This window comes from Anopheles arabiensis, chromosome 2, assembly GCF_016920715.1.
Source record: "Anopheles arabiensis isolate DONGOLA chromosome 2, AaraD3, whole genome shotgun sequence".
Lineage (NCBI taxonomy): Eukaryota > Metazoa > Arthropoda > Insecta > Diptera > Culicidae > Anopheles > Anopheles arabiensis.
The window spans coordinates 25,201,719-25,216,914 of record NC_053517.1 but is presented as its reverse complement, the minus strand read 5'-3'; the positions used below and the strand labels follow the sequence as shown (position 1 = coordinate 25,216,914).

Sequence of the window (15,196 nt, the reverse complement as noted above, 5' to 3'; positions counted from 1 at the left end):
GCACACTACATATCTTACGTTTCGTAGAAAACAGGCACGTTCAAGAGTACGGCGTCCAGTACGCCCGATGCTGTTTCCGTGCTTGCGGGCACACGAGCGTGCTTCGCCTGCTCCGACAGTGCACACAGAAGGTGCAGGTATTATTAAAACCGCCCCCCCTCCCCCCCCAAGCACCATGTTCTACCGCCTCATCCAGGAGTGGTTTTTCTTTTTTGCCCGTGTGTGTATACATTCACTCACTAGCGACTCCGGCAGCGAGCAGCAAACAGCAGCTTTCAACCCCTCATAATGGTAAAGCACAGTCGCGTTTTTTGGGGCTTTTTTGGGCACGATTCACAATGGCACAAAGCACGGAGGCGGAGACACGTTTTTGTGGAGCTCATTTGACGTTGAGGGCAGCTGCTTCTGCGTAATGTAGTTTGGGCTGAATATTGTTCGAAAATGTTGGTGCAGATAGGCTGGTATCGAGCGAGCAGAGGAATGAGTGCTGCATTGTGGCTAGTCCGTCCGGGCGATGGCACCCGTCCTCATTAGATGGCATCGTGGTGGGATGTAAAACCACGGCAATGGATGTTGGGAGTTGATTGTGTTTTGGAGAGGTGTTTTATTTTTATTAGATTATCTTTTCCCAATAGAGTGTTGGACTTTAGTTGGACTTTAGACCATTTGGTAAAGGTTTGATTTTGTAGCATTAAAGCAATGATTATCACGGTCTTGAGATTATCCATTTTGTGATTTTTTGCGTCACCTTACAATGTGGAATTGAATTTAATTTAACCAAGCACCAATAAACTGAAAAATGCGATCTTCCATAGGCCTGCCAAAAGCTTATCATTACCTCGCAGTTTTCCAACAAAGATTATATTTTTCCTCTACTATATTTGGAAAGCATTTAATACTCGTAAATTCACTCACCTTACAATGTTCCACGAACCACTCTGTCGTTCTTTAACCTCCAACGTAGAGTGTGTAGAATTTTACAACGTGTGTGCTACATCCATCCCAGGCTACATCCTATTAACCATTTTAAAATCTTTCAACTCTCCCAACCGAACCAAACATTGGACGACGGAGACGAGCAAAGGTTTTATTCGTGAGAAAATGGGTTTATGACATACTGGCACAAACACAGCCCACGATGGCGTACGCTGGTTTCTTGTTAAAATAACAATACCTCTACATCCTTCCCGGGGAAGCTCGGATACCCGCTGTATGCAAAACCACAGTCCGTTTACACAGTCAGTGCTGCGAATCGGTCACGAGAACGCTGGCTCCACTTGGGTGTGGTACGGTGTGTAGCATGTTTGCTTGTTTGGTAAGCTGGAGGGCCTTTCCACTACTGAGAAGTAAGCCGTAATGCTGTGTTATTAAATTCCTCTACGCACGCTCGCAGGCTACTGCCTAGGGAAACCGGTACAAAAGGATACGTCCCCCCCCACCCCCCGTCGTTCGTTACCCTTTTTAGCATTGCTGCAATAGAAACATATGCGCTGTTCCATCAACATCATCTACTACAGTACACGCTTTGTTCGGCACACTGCTGCACCAGCTCTGTAATAATATTTTCCCACCGTCGTAAAGCGGTGTCGTCTGCCGTCACCATCTGCTGCTGCTGCTCCGAACACTTCGAAACCATGCACTCCCGGAGGCGTGATAAAGGCTCGAGAAAAAGTGAGAAAACAGTGCCACACCGAACACTGGGTGCCCATATTTGCTCAGCCAACCCAGCATTCTTCTTCATTTCGCAAACGGTGTCCCATGTATCGCGGATCGTTTTGGATGATTTCGTTTGCGAAAGCTTTAAGGAGTTGGTGCGGCGAAAGGAAACTGTCTCAACAGTGGCATGCATGCCTAGCAGAAAGCTAAACCCCCCCCCCCCCTCCCCCAAGCCGCACAACACACACTCATGCACGCTTGCTCAAGAGTGCTCCATGTGGGGTATTGTTGCAACGTGCATGCATTACACACTGCAGTCAGCCGCCTTATATCTACTGCACATCGCGCGTGCCACACGATCGTGCATACGGATGGTGAAGGATTGCAAAATTAAATGAATTGAAAAGAATACCTCACGCAAACGTACGAGGTATGATAGCAACATTGTGCTGGAGAGAACGCCAGGAGAGCGCCATAGAATGCCACAGAAGAGAAAGACGAATGCTCGCCGAGGGTGGAGCGATGTGTCTGTTTGTCTGACTGTAAGCCCTTGAAATTGCGGCACACATGCATGCAGCGGTCTTGACGGGAAGGAGGGTAATGTCCTGTTTCCTATCGCTGCGCACCGTTCCCCCTGCGTTTGCATTGCATACGTTGAATATCAGAATGGTAAGGCGTTTTTAGCACGAGGCGGTTTTTAGCTCACTGCAGGGACCGCTCGCGCTCTTCACAAATCTTAACGTGTGCGGAAAAATAATACGATTCTTTGCTACGTGCAGCCCTTGGCGCAGAATGATGTGTACGAGGGGGCGTTACTGCGGTGCTTGATAAAATTTTATGTCTCTGCAGGGTAGCATTCCCGCAATGGATAATAAGAGAAAACTCCAATAAAGATATGCAAGTTCGGTGAATGGTCGGAAAATGTGTTGTGATAACAGTCGCAACCATTCACGTTAAAGGTTAAACGAGGTTGGTGGATATGCTTGAAAAGCAATGTGGATGGGCTAGAAAAAGTTTCATATAATAAAAATTTAAGAGAAAATCAGTTCAACAAGCTAATCTAAAACATGCGACGTTTGCTTGGTTCTGCAAGAAGCGTGAGCTTTCTTTCCAAAGGATTTGACTGGCATTTGTGGCTTTGCCTCAATCGGCACTACTGACATAAAGATATAAAAAAATCAAAGTAAAATCCCCGACATCGATCTTTATCGCTAGCTGCAAATGCCGTATCTCGTCACTATTATCACAAGGACACAAACGCTTCGGTTAACACAACTGTGTGGCCCCAGTCCCACACGGCTGTGTTAGCACAGACCAAACCAAACCTCTGTGACTCTGTCCTTATTTTCTCTATCAAATTAAATCTTTCTCCGTACCAACAGCTCGATTACCTTTGTTATGCGCTAACGTACAACTTCTCCATTTTATCTTTCCCATTGCAGGGCGAGCAGCACAAAACTAGCAGCACCACGTCGAAACGTTGCCTCGAGCGCAACAATTGCACCAACCGAACAGCGTGCGCCACGGCATGGAATAAGGAGCGGAGTCTCCACGCCATCGCAGCGCAACGAAGGTCCCGTTGCATCAACGCAGCACGCCTGCCTGCGAACGATGAGTACGGGAAACATGTTGCCAAGGGCTGTAGAGCAGCACTGGGAAGTAGAACAGCCGCGCCGACATTGGCTTCGTCAGCGACACTGTACGTCTGTGTAGGACGTGTCATTGTATAGTGTGTTTCTCCTCCGACCGGTAAAAAGGCTAGCTTTTCTAAGAAGCTAGATGCTTTGTGACACCCCTTACCAACTCGCTCGGCACCCAGACCAGACGACGAACCGGCACTGTCAACCAGTGCGAAAAAGCTGGCCCGACTCCGCACGACGATGCACGACTGAGGAGAGGCTGCAGCTGAATAAATAGAAGGCAAACACAATTTCAATGATAATCATCATCTGATAGCGGAAATAATCGCAACCAATTTCGACACCAGGCTGCAGCCACGGGAAAGCTTTGGTGCACGGCACCAACTTAAAGCACAACGATCCGACGCTTGTGCCCTTGCGCCGTCTTCTCGAGGGCTTTTTGGCGACTGTTCCATGTGTGAGTGTGTGTGAGACACGATAAAATAGATAGCACTTCAGTAGCAGTGCGTGTTTGTGTGTGCTAGTGTGTGTGTGTTTGTGTAGGGAAGTGTAAACAGTGTGAGTGTGCATCGAGAGCAACGGTGTCCAAAATGTGTCCCAATACGAACTGCACACGGACGAAAATGAGTGCGTGGCGCTCCACAGACGACACAGTGCCACTTAGCACCAAACCGATGCCGACCGGTCGAAGAAAACCGAACCCTTGGAGGGTCGGCGTGCTGGTGACGCTGCTGCTGGCAATGCAGCTGCTCGTCAGCCCAGCGCACGGTACGGAAGAATCGGACTTTACGAAACAGTGCAGCAACTGCAAGTGCAGCTGGAAGAGCGGTCGCAAGAGTGCGGACTGTACGAACCAGCGGCTACCGGTCGTACCGCAGGAGCTGAGCAACGAGCTGCAGATCCTGGACCTGTCGCACAATCAGATCGACGAGCTGCCGGCGAAAACGTTCGAGGCCGCCCACCAGACGAACCTGCAGAAGCTGTACCTGCGCCACAACAGCATGAAGCGGGTCGATCGGGATGCGTTCCGCAACCTGACCATCCTGATCGAGCTCGACATGGCGAACAACAACCTGACCGCGCTCGAGGCGGGCGTGTTTGACGATCTCACCAAGATCCGGGTCATCATCCTGAACAACAACCAGATCGAGCGGATCGACAAGAACCTGTTCTACGGCCTGCAGTACCTGACGAAGGTGCACCTGCGCAGCAACCGGCTGGTGCGGATCGCGCTGAACAGCTTCGTGAACGTGCCGAACCTGTCGCAGATCGAGCTCGACTATAATGAGCTCCAGGCACTGCGCAAGGAATCCTTCTCCGGGCTGGAGAAGCTGACCAGCCTGTCGCTCACGAACAACCCGTGGAACTGCAGCTGCACGCTGCGCAGCTTCGCCGAGTACGTGCTGGCGAAGAACCTGTACACCTCGCCGACCGCCTGCAGTGTGCCGAAAGCGCTCGCCGGCCGCCAGTGGACCGAGATCGAGCTGGACGACTTTGCCTGCCCGCCCGCCATCATCGAGAACCGGATGCAGTTCCCGGGGGCGGGCGAAAACGCTACCTTCATCTGTAAGGTAACCGGGCTGCCGCTGCCGAAGATTGACTGGCTGTTCCAGAAGCGGTCCTTCTCGCGCCACGACCAGCGGCTGCGCGTAACCGAGGCCGTGCGGACGAGTCCGCGCGACCAGAGCGAGGTGCTGGTGTCCGAGCTGACCATCGTCGGCGTGCGGCCGTCCGATCGCGGCACGTACGTGTGCAAGGCGACCAACCGGGGCGGTATCGACGAGAGCGAGCAGTTCTTCGACCTGAAGGCGGACCCGCACCCGATCACGTCCGCGACCCGCTCGAAGGACATCCTGCAGATCGTGCTGATCGTCGTGGTGGTGGTGCTGCTCTTCGTCATCCTCAGCTGGGTGCTGGTGTACTGCATCTGCTGCCGGAAGCGGCGGTTCAAGAAAAACTCCGCAATGAGAGAGAACGGCCAGCTGAACACGAAGATGATGGACAAATCTCAGAACGAATCGATACTGGACGGTGGGTCCGTGATGGTCGACATGCAGAAGAGCCTGCTGACGGAGGTGAACCCGGTGGAGAAGCCGCCCCGCCGGGCCGACATTGATGCCGGCGAAAAGGGTCCGGGCAGCGGGGGCCAGAGCTCGGTCGGCGGTGACTACGACGAGAAGCACGAGGCCAAGCGAACGCTGCTGGAAGAGACAGGTTTTGGTGAGTAGGGAACGCGTGCTATGCGTGTTTTGCTTGTGCATTTGTTCGTTTGTTTTGCTTCTTAAGGATTGTTTGATAGTTTAGTGATGACTTTTTTTATTTGCTGATTGCTTTACTTTTATGTTTTGTATTATTTTTTCTGTTCGAAACAGACAATCGGTAGCAGCAATGTGTTTATGAACAAACCAGGACCTTAACAAGTCCGTATTGTCGAGGAGATTGCATACTTTACGGCGTTCTTTGTAAATTTGTGGATTTCATCGGTAAAAACACCTTAAAGTAGCAAAAACACACTAAATTATGACAACTTTATAGGAGTACTTTATTACCATACTTTATTTGTATGCTTATCGGTAATGCTTATTGGAACTGTGTTTTATCATGCTTAGTATGACTTTGTTCTACATTGTCATGTTTTACTTTATTTGCTTTTGTGGATCTCTCATTTTTTTTCTATTTCGCTCAATTAATCTTTGCTCATGCTTTACGTTGCAAGAGAGCGTAGCTTTGAACCTTTTTTTCTATTTGCCGCCCAATTTGGCGCAGCGTTCATTCGCCCCTTTGGAAGCAGACAAACTCCCATTTCATAAGATCTTTCTTCTTTCTCCATTTCTATCCCCCTCTAATCGATGCGTTCTTTTCTAGTCGCCCAGGATGAGGAAACAGCTTCGGTGGCGCTGTCGGACTCGAACCCGCGCTCCCGTGCCACCTTCGTAGATGACGGCTGCGGCACCAACCTGCCGCCGGACCTGCTGGCCTTCCCGGCCCGCTTCCCCCAGTCGCCCTCGATACAGAGCTCGATGTCGAACATCCACGACGGGCGCATCTACGGTAAATCGCCGCTGGCCAGCCCAATCTACCAGACCGGACCGGGCACCAGCCTGGGCGGCGGTGCGTCCGCCCAGATGCCGGCCGGGTTCCGCACGCTGCAGCATCCGAAGACGGGTCGCACGATAGCGATTGCGGCGGCCCGCTCGAACTCACCGTTCACGCCGGCGCCCCTCATCTACCCGCCGCTCGCCCTCAAACACCAGGGGTACGTGACAATCCCGCGCAAACAGCGCACACCCAGCTGGACACCGTCGATGAGCTCGGCGGTGACGGCCGAGCTGCTGCCGGCGGGCAGCGCTGGTCACAGTGGGGCCACCAGTCCCACCTCCCCCATCGACCTGTCGCTCAGCGAGCCGGTGTACGACAATCTCGGTCTGCGGACGACCGCGTCCGGCAACTCGACGCTCAAGCTGAACAAAACGGGCCTCCGGGGGACACCGCTCGGGTCGACGGCGGCCGGCACCGCGCTCACCTCGACACCGATGGCAAAGTACAGCATGAAGGATCGGCCGCTGCCGGCCACACCCGGCGGCCAGACGGCAACGCCCAACAGCTCGCTGCTGGGGCACGGTGGTGGCAACTACGAGGCTATACCGGAGGCACTGCCCTACGGTGCGGGACAATCAATGGTGGCCGGTGGTTTGAGCGGGTTCGATCTCGATCAGTCCTCCATCTACGGTCCGGTGGTGGGGACGACCACGAACCGTAGCAAAGTTCCGCCCAGGCCACCGCCCAAGCCGAAGAAGAAGGCGGTCCTCCCGGCAGCGGGTGGCATCGTGACGACCGGGGACGATCAGAGCTCGGCACCGAGCGGCCAGATGGCGACTGCTGGTGGTGACAGTAGCGGCATCAACACCAGCACTACCAACACCAGCACCAGCCCGCTGGTGGCCGAAGACTGCGACGACGGTACCGAGGTCTAGTGGGAGCGGCAATCGCTCACCTTCCGCCACGGGACCAACAGACGCGTGCGCACACGGCACTTTTCGTAGGCCCTCCTGTTAGTACGGTAGTGCGTGAGTATGAGACCATAATTTAATTCTAGCCCTTAGTATGTTCCACCACTCGACTGGGTGTGTGCGCAAGCGACAATGACGTCGGCATACTAGCAAACCCTTAACGATCGAATCGAGCGTAGGTCGAATGCACACGGACACGATGGTCGGGTGGACCCGGATATATGACGATTATAGGGGTGCAACGCACAGTAAAAACAAAGTAGTTTAGTAAAGAAGTAAGGCGTAAGCGACGAACCGATCCTCTAAAGCAGAATGAAATTTGAAAGTTTGCGAAGATCACGAGCAGAAACGAACTTGTAACGGAAATAGCTTTAGCGAACCATAAACGGTAACGGTGTAGATTTATGGCGAGCTCGTGTTAAGTAAGAGATAGCTAATTTTCGAAAGAACGAAAATCTAAGGTGAGTAAAGCACAAGCATATAGGTGCATACACAAGCAGATGTCGCGAGGGGAAACGAAATTATGGCCGAACGACTCGGACTCGTTTAAGGGATAATATTATTTTTCTTACATTTTTTACATTCGCAATTACGTAGCATTACATCCACTCTCATAGTGTATTTAATTTTTAACGAAAACAATAGCGTAAGTCGAGTGTAACCGTCACGAAGGAGGATCATCGCTTTCGCGATCGTGCACACCTGTGGGTGTGTTGGATTTGGTAGGATTTTTTTCTCCGAACCCAACTAGAGTGTAAACTCGGCAGTGTGCGTTCCGAGGACACACATACCGATCACGCTTTACCCACGATACCCACAGTGAACATGTTCGTTAGCTTTAGGTTAAGAGCGTTAGATCGTTGGACGGGTACGAACGAACGTAGGGATGATGATTTCATTGCCGACAAAGCATTTGGAGAGGAGGCTGTTAGAGGCTGTTGTAGTCATGTGCAGTGCAGGATGACGGTGGCAATAGACAGAGACGACACCGAGCGAGCAGCAACACAGCTATAGACATAGCGTGAGTGTCATATTTTCTTTGTGAGAAAACTTTTTTTGCTACCCTCCTTTGCGAAAGCTTCCTCAAGGGCTCACAACTTGGGGACTTTGGTTTGCAAAAAATTTAAATAGAAACAAATGCTCATAATCCAACCGGATGATGATAATTTACCATAACATGTGCGCTGTCCTGTTTGCAATTTTGCTTTCTCCACAAAAGGGGCTTCCGCAACACTGCATCGAGCAATGTCCGGAATATCCTTGTTAACTCGTTTCACAACTCGCACCGCTCTACCCCATCGGTATCCAAAACGGCATGTCACCGTAGCTCCGGGGTCACGTGTCGGTGGATAATTATTACAAATGAGCTGGAAAGGAACGACTCATGTTTCACAGTGTCGTTACTTTCATAAACACTGTGTACGCTCCGGTTTCCGGTTGTTGTTTATTATTCTAACAGCTGCTAACAGCGCCACTAACGAACCATCGTTTTGTGCGCTGCATCGTCCCTGACCGCCTCTCGGCAGGAATGGAATGATGGCAAAAAAAAACGATACAGACAACAGTAAAACACGAGAACGAGAACCAATTTCGCTTAACCGGCACAGCACGGTCGAGCTTAATCCGGGCACTGAGTACCGCCTGTCGAACCTCGGGTGAGATGAAAGCAGCTTTTCCTCTTGATTTTAATTACGTGATTACTCGTTGCACTTGAGAAATAGCAACTTTATTTTTTTATTGCTGTTATTCGCCACTTCGTTTATTCTATCCCGTTTTTGTCTCCACACGTTTGCCAGTCCGTCCCGCGGTACAGGGAAGCGTCACGTGGTGTGATAATGTTTTAAATAAATCTTTCTATTACCATCCGCTACCGTTCTGCTCATACCGGTTTGGGTTTTGCGAGCGAGCTGTAGTCGCAAAGAATGAAGAAAAGCTCATAAAAAAACGAAACCATTTTGGTATGGTTACGTTCTCGTTTCCCCACTTGTGTCCTTTTTTGCTGTACGTTTCACCCTCTTTCACAACTCTTTTTCACGCTCTCCTTGCTCTGGTTATGTTTCTACTGCTGCTGCTGCTACTGCTGCTACTGTTCAAGAGCTCGTCCTTTGCAGGGTGAAGAATAGAACCACGACACGACGCGGATCCTTACCGTTTTAATTTCCGAAACGAAACACACTAAATAACAGTGCCAATTGACTGAACAAAAACCCGAAGGTGTGGATGAGATGAAGGAGATAGAGAGAGAGAGAGAGAAGGCGAGAAGAGGAAAAAGAGAAACGAACAAGCAGTTGCGTTAGGGAAACCTCTTCATTATCGAAAGAGAATAATTGCAACAGCTACTACAAAAACGATGAAAACACAGAAAAATAGGAAAAAAAAGCAAACAGGCACTAAAGTTAGGGCAAATTTAATTAGGTGCGGCAACAATTCGCGGCAACATAGGGAGAGAGAGAGAGAGAAAAAAAGCTCGCGAGCTTTTCTGTTTTGTTTATTGTGTCGTGTCGAATAGGTATGAACGAAGGCGACGTTTCCGAGGTCGAAAATGTGATGTAATATTGATGTTGACGCTAAGGAGAAAGCGTAAGTGGACGGATGTTGTTGTAGTAGCGTTTTGTTTGTTTATCGATCGCAATAGTCCGACGATCATTCGAGAAGGAAACACGATTGAATGCTAAATATAGTTTATTATAAAAAAAAAACGATCGTAAACCCATCTGAAGGATGAGCGTGGGACGAATATACTGGATGGATTGAACGAACAGTAGCCTGGTGGATTGTTTAGATAGAGCTGTACGATAAGTGACTTAATTGTAATCGAACCGTGTTTAAACGCTTTATCTCTTCTATATTTTACAGCACACTCCAACACTCGTTATATTACGCAGCGCACCTTACCCACGCAAGTGGGGAGTGCATTTGTTGCATCCAATCGATTTTGTGTTTAGTGTAAAGTGATTGTAATTTTCTTGCCCTTTTTCTTTATTTTTGCTATACCGTAAACATCGATTGCATCATCATCATCAGTCACGTGCCTTTGATCCATTTACTGTACACACTTACACACTCTCATAACATCCCTTGAGAACAGGTGGATATGATTTGTAGATACGTTTTGGGATAGTTTTTATGTCTTTTCTATTTTAAGAACCTTATTTAACACCCAACAAGTTTATTAAAACATCGAACAGTTTCACCTACATTCACGTCAACACGTGATGCGTCTTAATTTCATTTAGTAAGCTTCCAGATAAGCATCGGCGTGCGCGTGCGTGCGTGCGTGTGTAGCCAGCGTTAGAGTAAGTGTAGCGCCGTATCATCAATAAAGCGCCGTATGCTGCGGGCGATAATTGAATATAAATCCTTCCGTTTTATTTCATTATGTGTTTATTATTTTATTTTTCATTTTGCCATGCTTTATCACAAGTCCTTTTGTTTTTGTTTGAGAAACCATTACTTCGAACCCGGCGGGTATGTATTTCAAGGGTATTAAAATAACCATTGCAGAGAAGGTTTATTTTTATTGGATTTTGTTTGTTTCATGTTCATCCCGTTTCCAATTGATTCATCTTTTTTTTTTGCTATTGGTTTACGTTTTTCGCGCTCTATTTTGTAGCTATCGGGGTAGTTTTATGATTGAATTAAGTTTTCACTTTTCCACAGGTGCTAGGTAAACACCGGTAGAGTGTTGTACAAATTGAATTGGATATATATATATTTTTAGAAACGCTAACGATCTCCACCACCTGGCAGAGAATACATTCAACGATGTGTAAGCAATTTGCTTATCATGCTTGTTTTTAACACTACGCCATTTTTGTTGCTATTTTCATTCCAAAATGGATGAAAATCAAAAATATTATATTTTCTAAATCATTCCTCCATTCGTTCATATAGGTGACTGTACTTATTTCTACAAACTTAACGTTGTCTACATACAGGGTTTCCCACGATTTATTGGTCAGTTTCCATGATTTTTTGGTGCGTTCCCACGTTTTTTTTCATGTCCCATAGATTGTTTATTCGTTCCCATAATTTATTGGTATTTTCCGATTGAATATCAATACAATTGGACCAAAAAATTCTGAGAAACGGCAAAAAAATTGTGGGAACGCACCAAAACAATATGGGAACCCACCAAAAATTGATGGGAACCAACCAATAAATCGTGGGAAACCCTGTAAAACTTCAATCATTGTTTAACCAGCAATGAAGATTTTGTCTAGCATTTATGTAAAATGTGTTCAGTTTCATCCAATTACTGTATCCAATTCCATCGAACTGTGCATAAAGTGGACTTATGACGACTTACAAAGAAGCCTTTCAGGTTCTCCTTTTGTGTCAGTGTGCACAGTCTCCACAAATTCTCGTGAAAGTATCCCTATCGTTGGAAGGGCGTTCATTATAATAATGAATATCTTGATGCATTCGTCAGAACGACCCAATACGGACAGTATGGATAATATGATACACTTTTTTAATTAATTCATACATAACGCACCTCTTGTCCTGCGGTAACCTTGTCCTAACCGGTAGACCCAAATCCATGCAGGGAATTTGGAGAGCAGCTTTCAGATGTGTAACTATCACTGCTCCTACTACATGCACACCGAGGGGCTAAGTGCTTCACCTAACTACCGCCAGGGAAATGAAGTATCGTTGTGAAAGGATGTGCTGTAGAACATTGCGCCTGAAGGTATGCTATGAGGACGTTTTGCTTAACACAGCAGTACACCAAGCACAATTCTCAAAATTTTTATGCAAAAAGTTTGGCAAGGGGGACGGTGGGGCGGGGTGGGGGGAGGAGTGAGAGAATGCTTTTGACCAAAAGTAACAAAAAAGCTCGTTAGAAGAGATTTGCTAGCGAAATCGTCGTGTGTTGTAACCTCGTGTACGGGATATCTCGCTTCCGGGAACATTTTAATAACGCAATGTGCCAATGTATGAAATAGAGCTGTATTTCAGCACTAGAAAAAGCTCTTAATTACACAGACAACTTTCGGTGTTTTTGTATTCGTATAATTCTTGTACAGTAAATGGCGTGGCGTATGGAGGAAGTACTGCAATTGTCATGCATCGCCCGCTAGGTCAGAGCGAGCGATGGAGAGCGAGAAATAAATGTAGTTACAAACAATACGGTCAGTAGTAATGGTTTTGCTATTAACTTCTACATCGATTAAAATGAATTCTCTACCTCCAGGGACAGCCGTGCGCAGTCATTGCTTAACTTTCTTCAGCTTATGGGAAAGAAACCGCTCGTAGTTAATCAATGGCAACCCGTTACCAGACTGATGTTTTCGCGGCAAAGAGCAAAATCCTCAAACCCTGCCTCAATCTAGTAGGATCTCACAGCCGACCGGTGTCGGTATCGACGGTGTAGCCACTTCCCTAGCAGCATCACCTCGGTTCTTAATGGAGTTTCAAGGGATAATTCCTGACGTCGGGTTCGGTCGATATTTGTCAAATGCTGTGCTACTTGTCGCTACTTCCGGTGCTACTGCTACACGGCTACAGGCTTTGTTTCGTGTTCTTCGTGCTCCACCCGTGCACAGGTTAATGGCGAACGTGGGAGGGATCACGCGTGCATAAATCACACCGTAACATACCTGCCTGGTAATTAGGCGGGCAAACTTCGTCAACCCCGATAGTCCACCGTAACCCACACACCTTGTGCGTTATTAATTTAGTGCCAAGCGCCCCCCAAGAACACACATGGAGAGGTGTGGGTTCGTTTAATTACGCCGATGGTTGGAAGCGATTTTCGTTCGAAAGCAGTGAGCGAAAGGGGAGTGGTTTGGTTAAACTTTCGAACCACTTTTCGGAGGCCCTGAGTCCCCCACTCAAACCCCCATCACCGGTTCGGAAAATCCGTAGAGAGTGTCCGAAGATTTAAACCGATCATTCTCGACGAAAGTTCATTAGCAGCAAACGGGAAGATCGGTTTAACTACCCTGTGTCACCACCCGATTCTACCCGGCCGAAGGATGAGGAGGGTTATGTTGTCCCTTCCTTGCTTGCTTAACAGTACAGGCACAGGAAGCACGCGAGCAAACGCTCCTCGCGTCTGGTGACTGTCCCTGGTTCGTCTGCGAAAGCATCCGCGTGTAGTGTGTCCTTCGTGTTGTTGATCCTTCGAATTACCTTCACTCAGAAGACGGTCCCTATCGCAGATCGCTGTCTTTCTGGGCTTTGCGATTTTGGGTGAAATTGGTATCCTTCCTTCACAAGGAACAGGGCGTTGAAATACTGAAAGTGAATAAAAATAAACATTTCCGCCATATTGTACCAACAAACGTAGGCGAGCACGATCCAGGAAGCAATCATAGCGGGAGGACTTTCGATGGGGAAGACGTGCAAGGGGAAGCGTTTTAAGAATTACACCACTTCACAGCGTTGTAGACTTAAGCGTGTTTTTTTCTCCTAACGCAAGCAAACGCGCCAACCCACTCAGCGATACGCGCTAAATGGCGCATGTGAACTACGCCAATGGAAACCACCCACGCCCCTGGTTAAAAGCTTTTGCACTTGAAATAGTGTGGGCGTGGATGTGAGTGTGAGTGGGTTGGAGATATTTTTCTTAATCGCCACTTACAACCATCCGGCTCAAGCGCTCGCCTTGGCAAGGCTTTAAAAGCGACAACCAAGCGGCGCCCGGGTGGCTTGTTTGGCTATTTTTAATGTCATCCGCTTCATCGTCATCGTGGTGGTCGTGTAGCACCACCCGGGATGATGGCATCGTTCAATCGATCGAGATTAGCCCGCCCCAGACGACACCGGACATGGTGCAGACGCGAAGCACGCTCGTTGCTCGATTGGCAGGAAATTTGATACTTATCATTTCATCCGACCGGTTCAGACCGGAGAGCCGGTATTCGAAAGTTTCCAGCAAAATGTGACACCCTGAGCGTGCTACCCCATTCGGGGCCCGCGAGTACCCAACGCTCGCGGTATAGCTCGCGGTGCCGCTACACCAGTCATTAAGGCGAAAACACTCTTCTGCCAGCGCCATTGAGAGTGGTTGCCACGAAATGGTCGAGATTGGATCTGCTTTGATCCGTTTAACGGTACGCCAAGTGAAGCGATTTAAGGATAATTGAAGCGATGGCAGGTAGTTAGGCTGGGAATGGGAGTTGGTACACGGCGAGCAGCAAGGCTGCACAAGGAACGATTGGGAAGGAATGGAAGCGCTATTCCTGTTTCCGTTATTGTAACGATGCCAGTTTAATTTCTTCATTCCTTATGGTTGGAGTAGTTCGATGGCCGTTTTTAACATTACCTTCTTACGATACGTAATTGCCATTAGTTTCACCAAAATCTACCAAACCTAAAACTAACAGATGAAGGTTTAACTATTAGAGATTGTTGAAAAATGAAGCATGTACAAGAACCTCCAAATGTATCGCCATTACTAGTAACTAGTGACAGCTTCACTTAGCACGCTTAAGATAGGTTGTTCTATTACCGTTTTGTTCTAGAATGGTGCATCCCAGCTTTGAAGGTTGTTGTACAAGTAAGGTGTGGCACTGCGATAACATCCCGCGTCCTTTCCGAAAGTTTCCGACTCGTTTGCTCTGCTAGACACCTGCCCGCATTGACACTTCCACATCTTCACCCATTTTTATGACAGTCCCCTCTGTCCAACGTGATGAGCTCTGCCTTTCCGGGCGCTTTTAAACCCCTTAATCGTTTCCGACACGAAAGCGAATTATCGACCGAATATTACCTCCCATACTCTCTGCATACCATCTCCTCAGCCGCACGTGTGGCGAGGCGCACGAAATGTAAACACAAAGTGCGCCCTGCCCTGCTCGCAGCGGCAACAGCAGCAATATCAACAACGAAATAAGCTTTACCATTATCATCATCATCCGAAGCAACAGCGATGGTCGGCTA

General features: G+C 48.3%; 1 protein-coding gene across 9 annotated transcripts in view; it reads left to right on the top strand.

Annotated features, from left to right (window-relative positions):
• Window positions 1-10,664, top strand: part of LOC120898768 — a 135,470-nt gene extending 124,806 nt beyond the window's left edge. For all 9 annotated transcript variants that reach the window (XM_040305158.1, XM_040305149.1, XM_040305089.1 and 6 more), the window contains 2 exons: window positions 3,099-5,516; window positions 6,162-10,664. In XM_040305158.1, coding sequence (XP_040161092.1) covers window positions 3,887-5,516; window positions 6,162-7,270 — 2,739 coding nt within the window. In that variant the 5' untranslated portion in view covers window positions 3,099-3,886 and the 3' untranslated portion in view covers window positions 7,271-10,664. The remainder of the gene's footprint in view (window positions 1-3,098; window positions 5,517-6,161) is intronic.
• The last annotated feature ends 4,532 nt before the right edge of the window (window positions 10,665-15,196 follow it).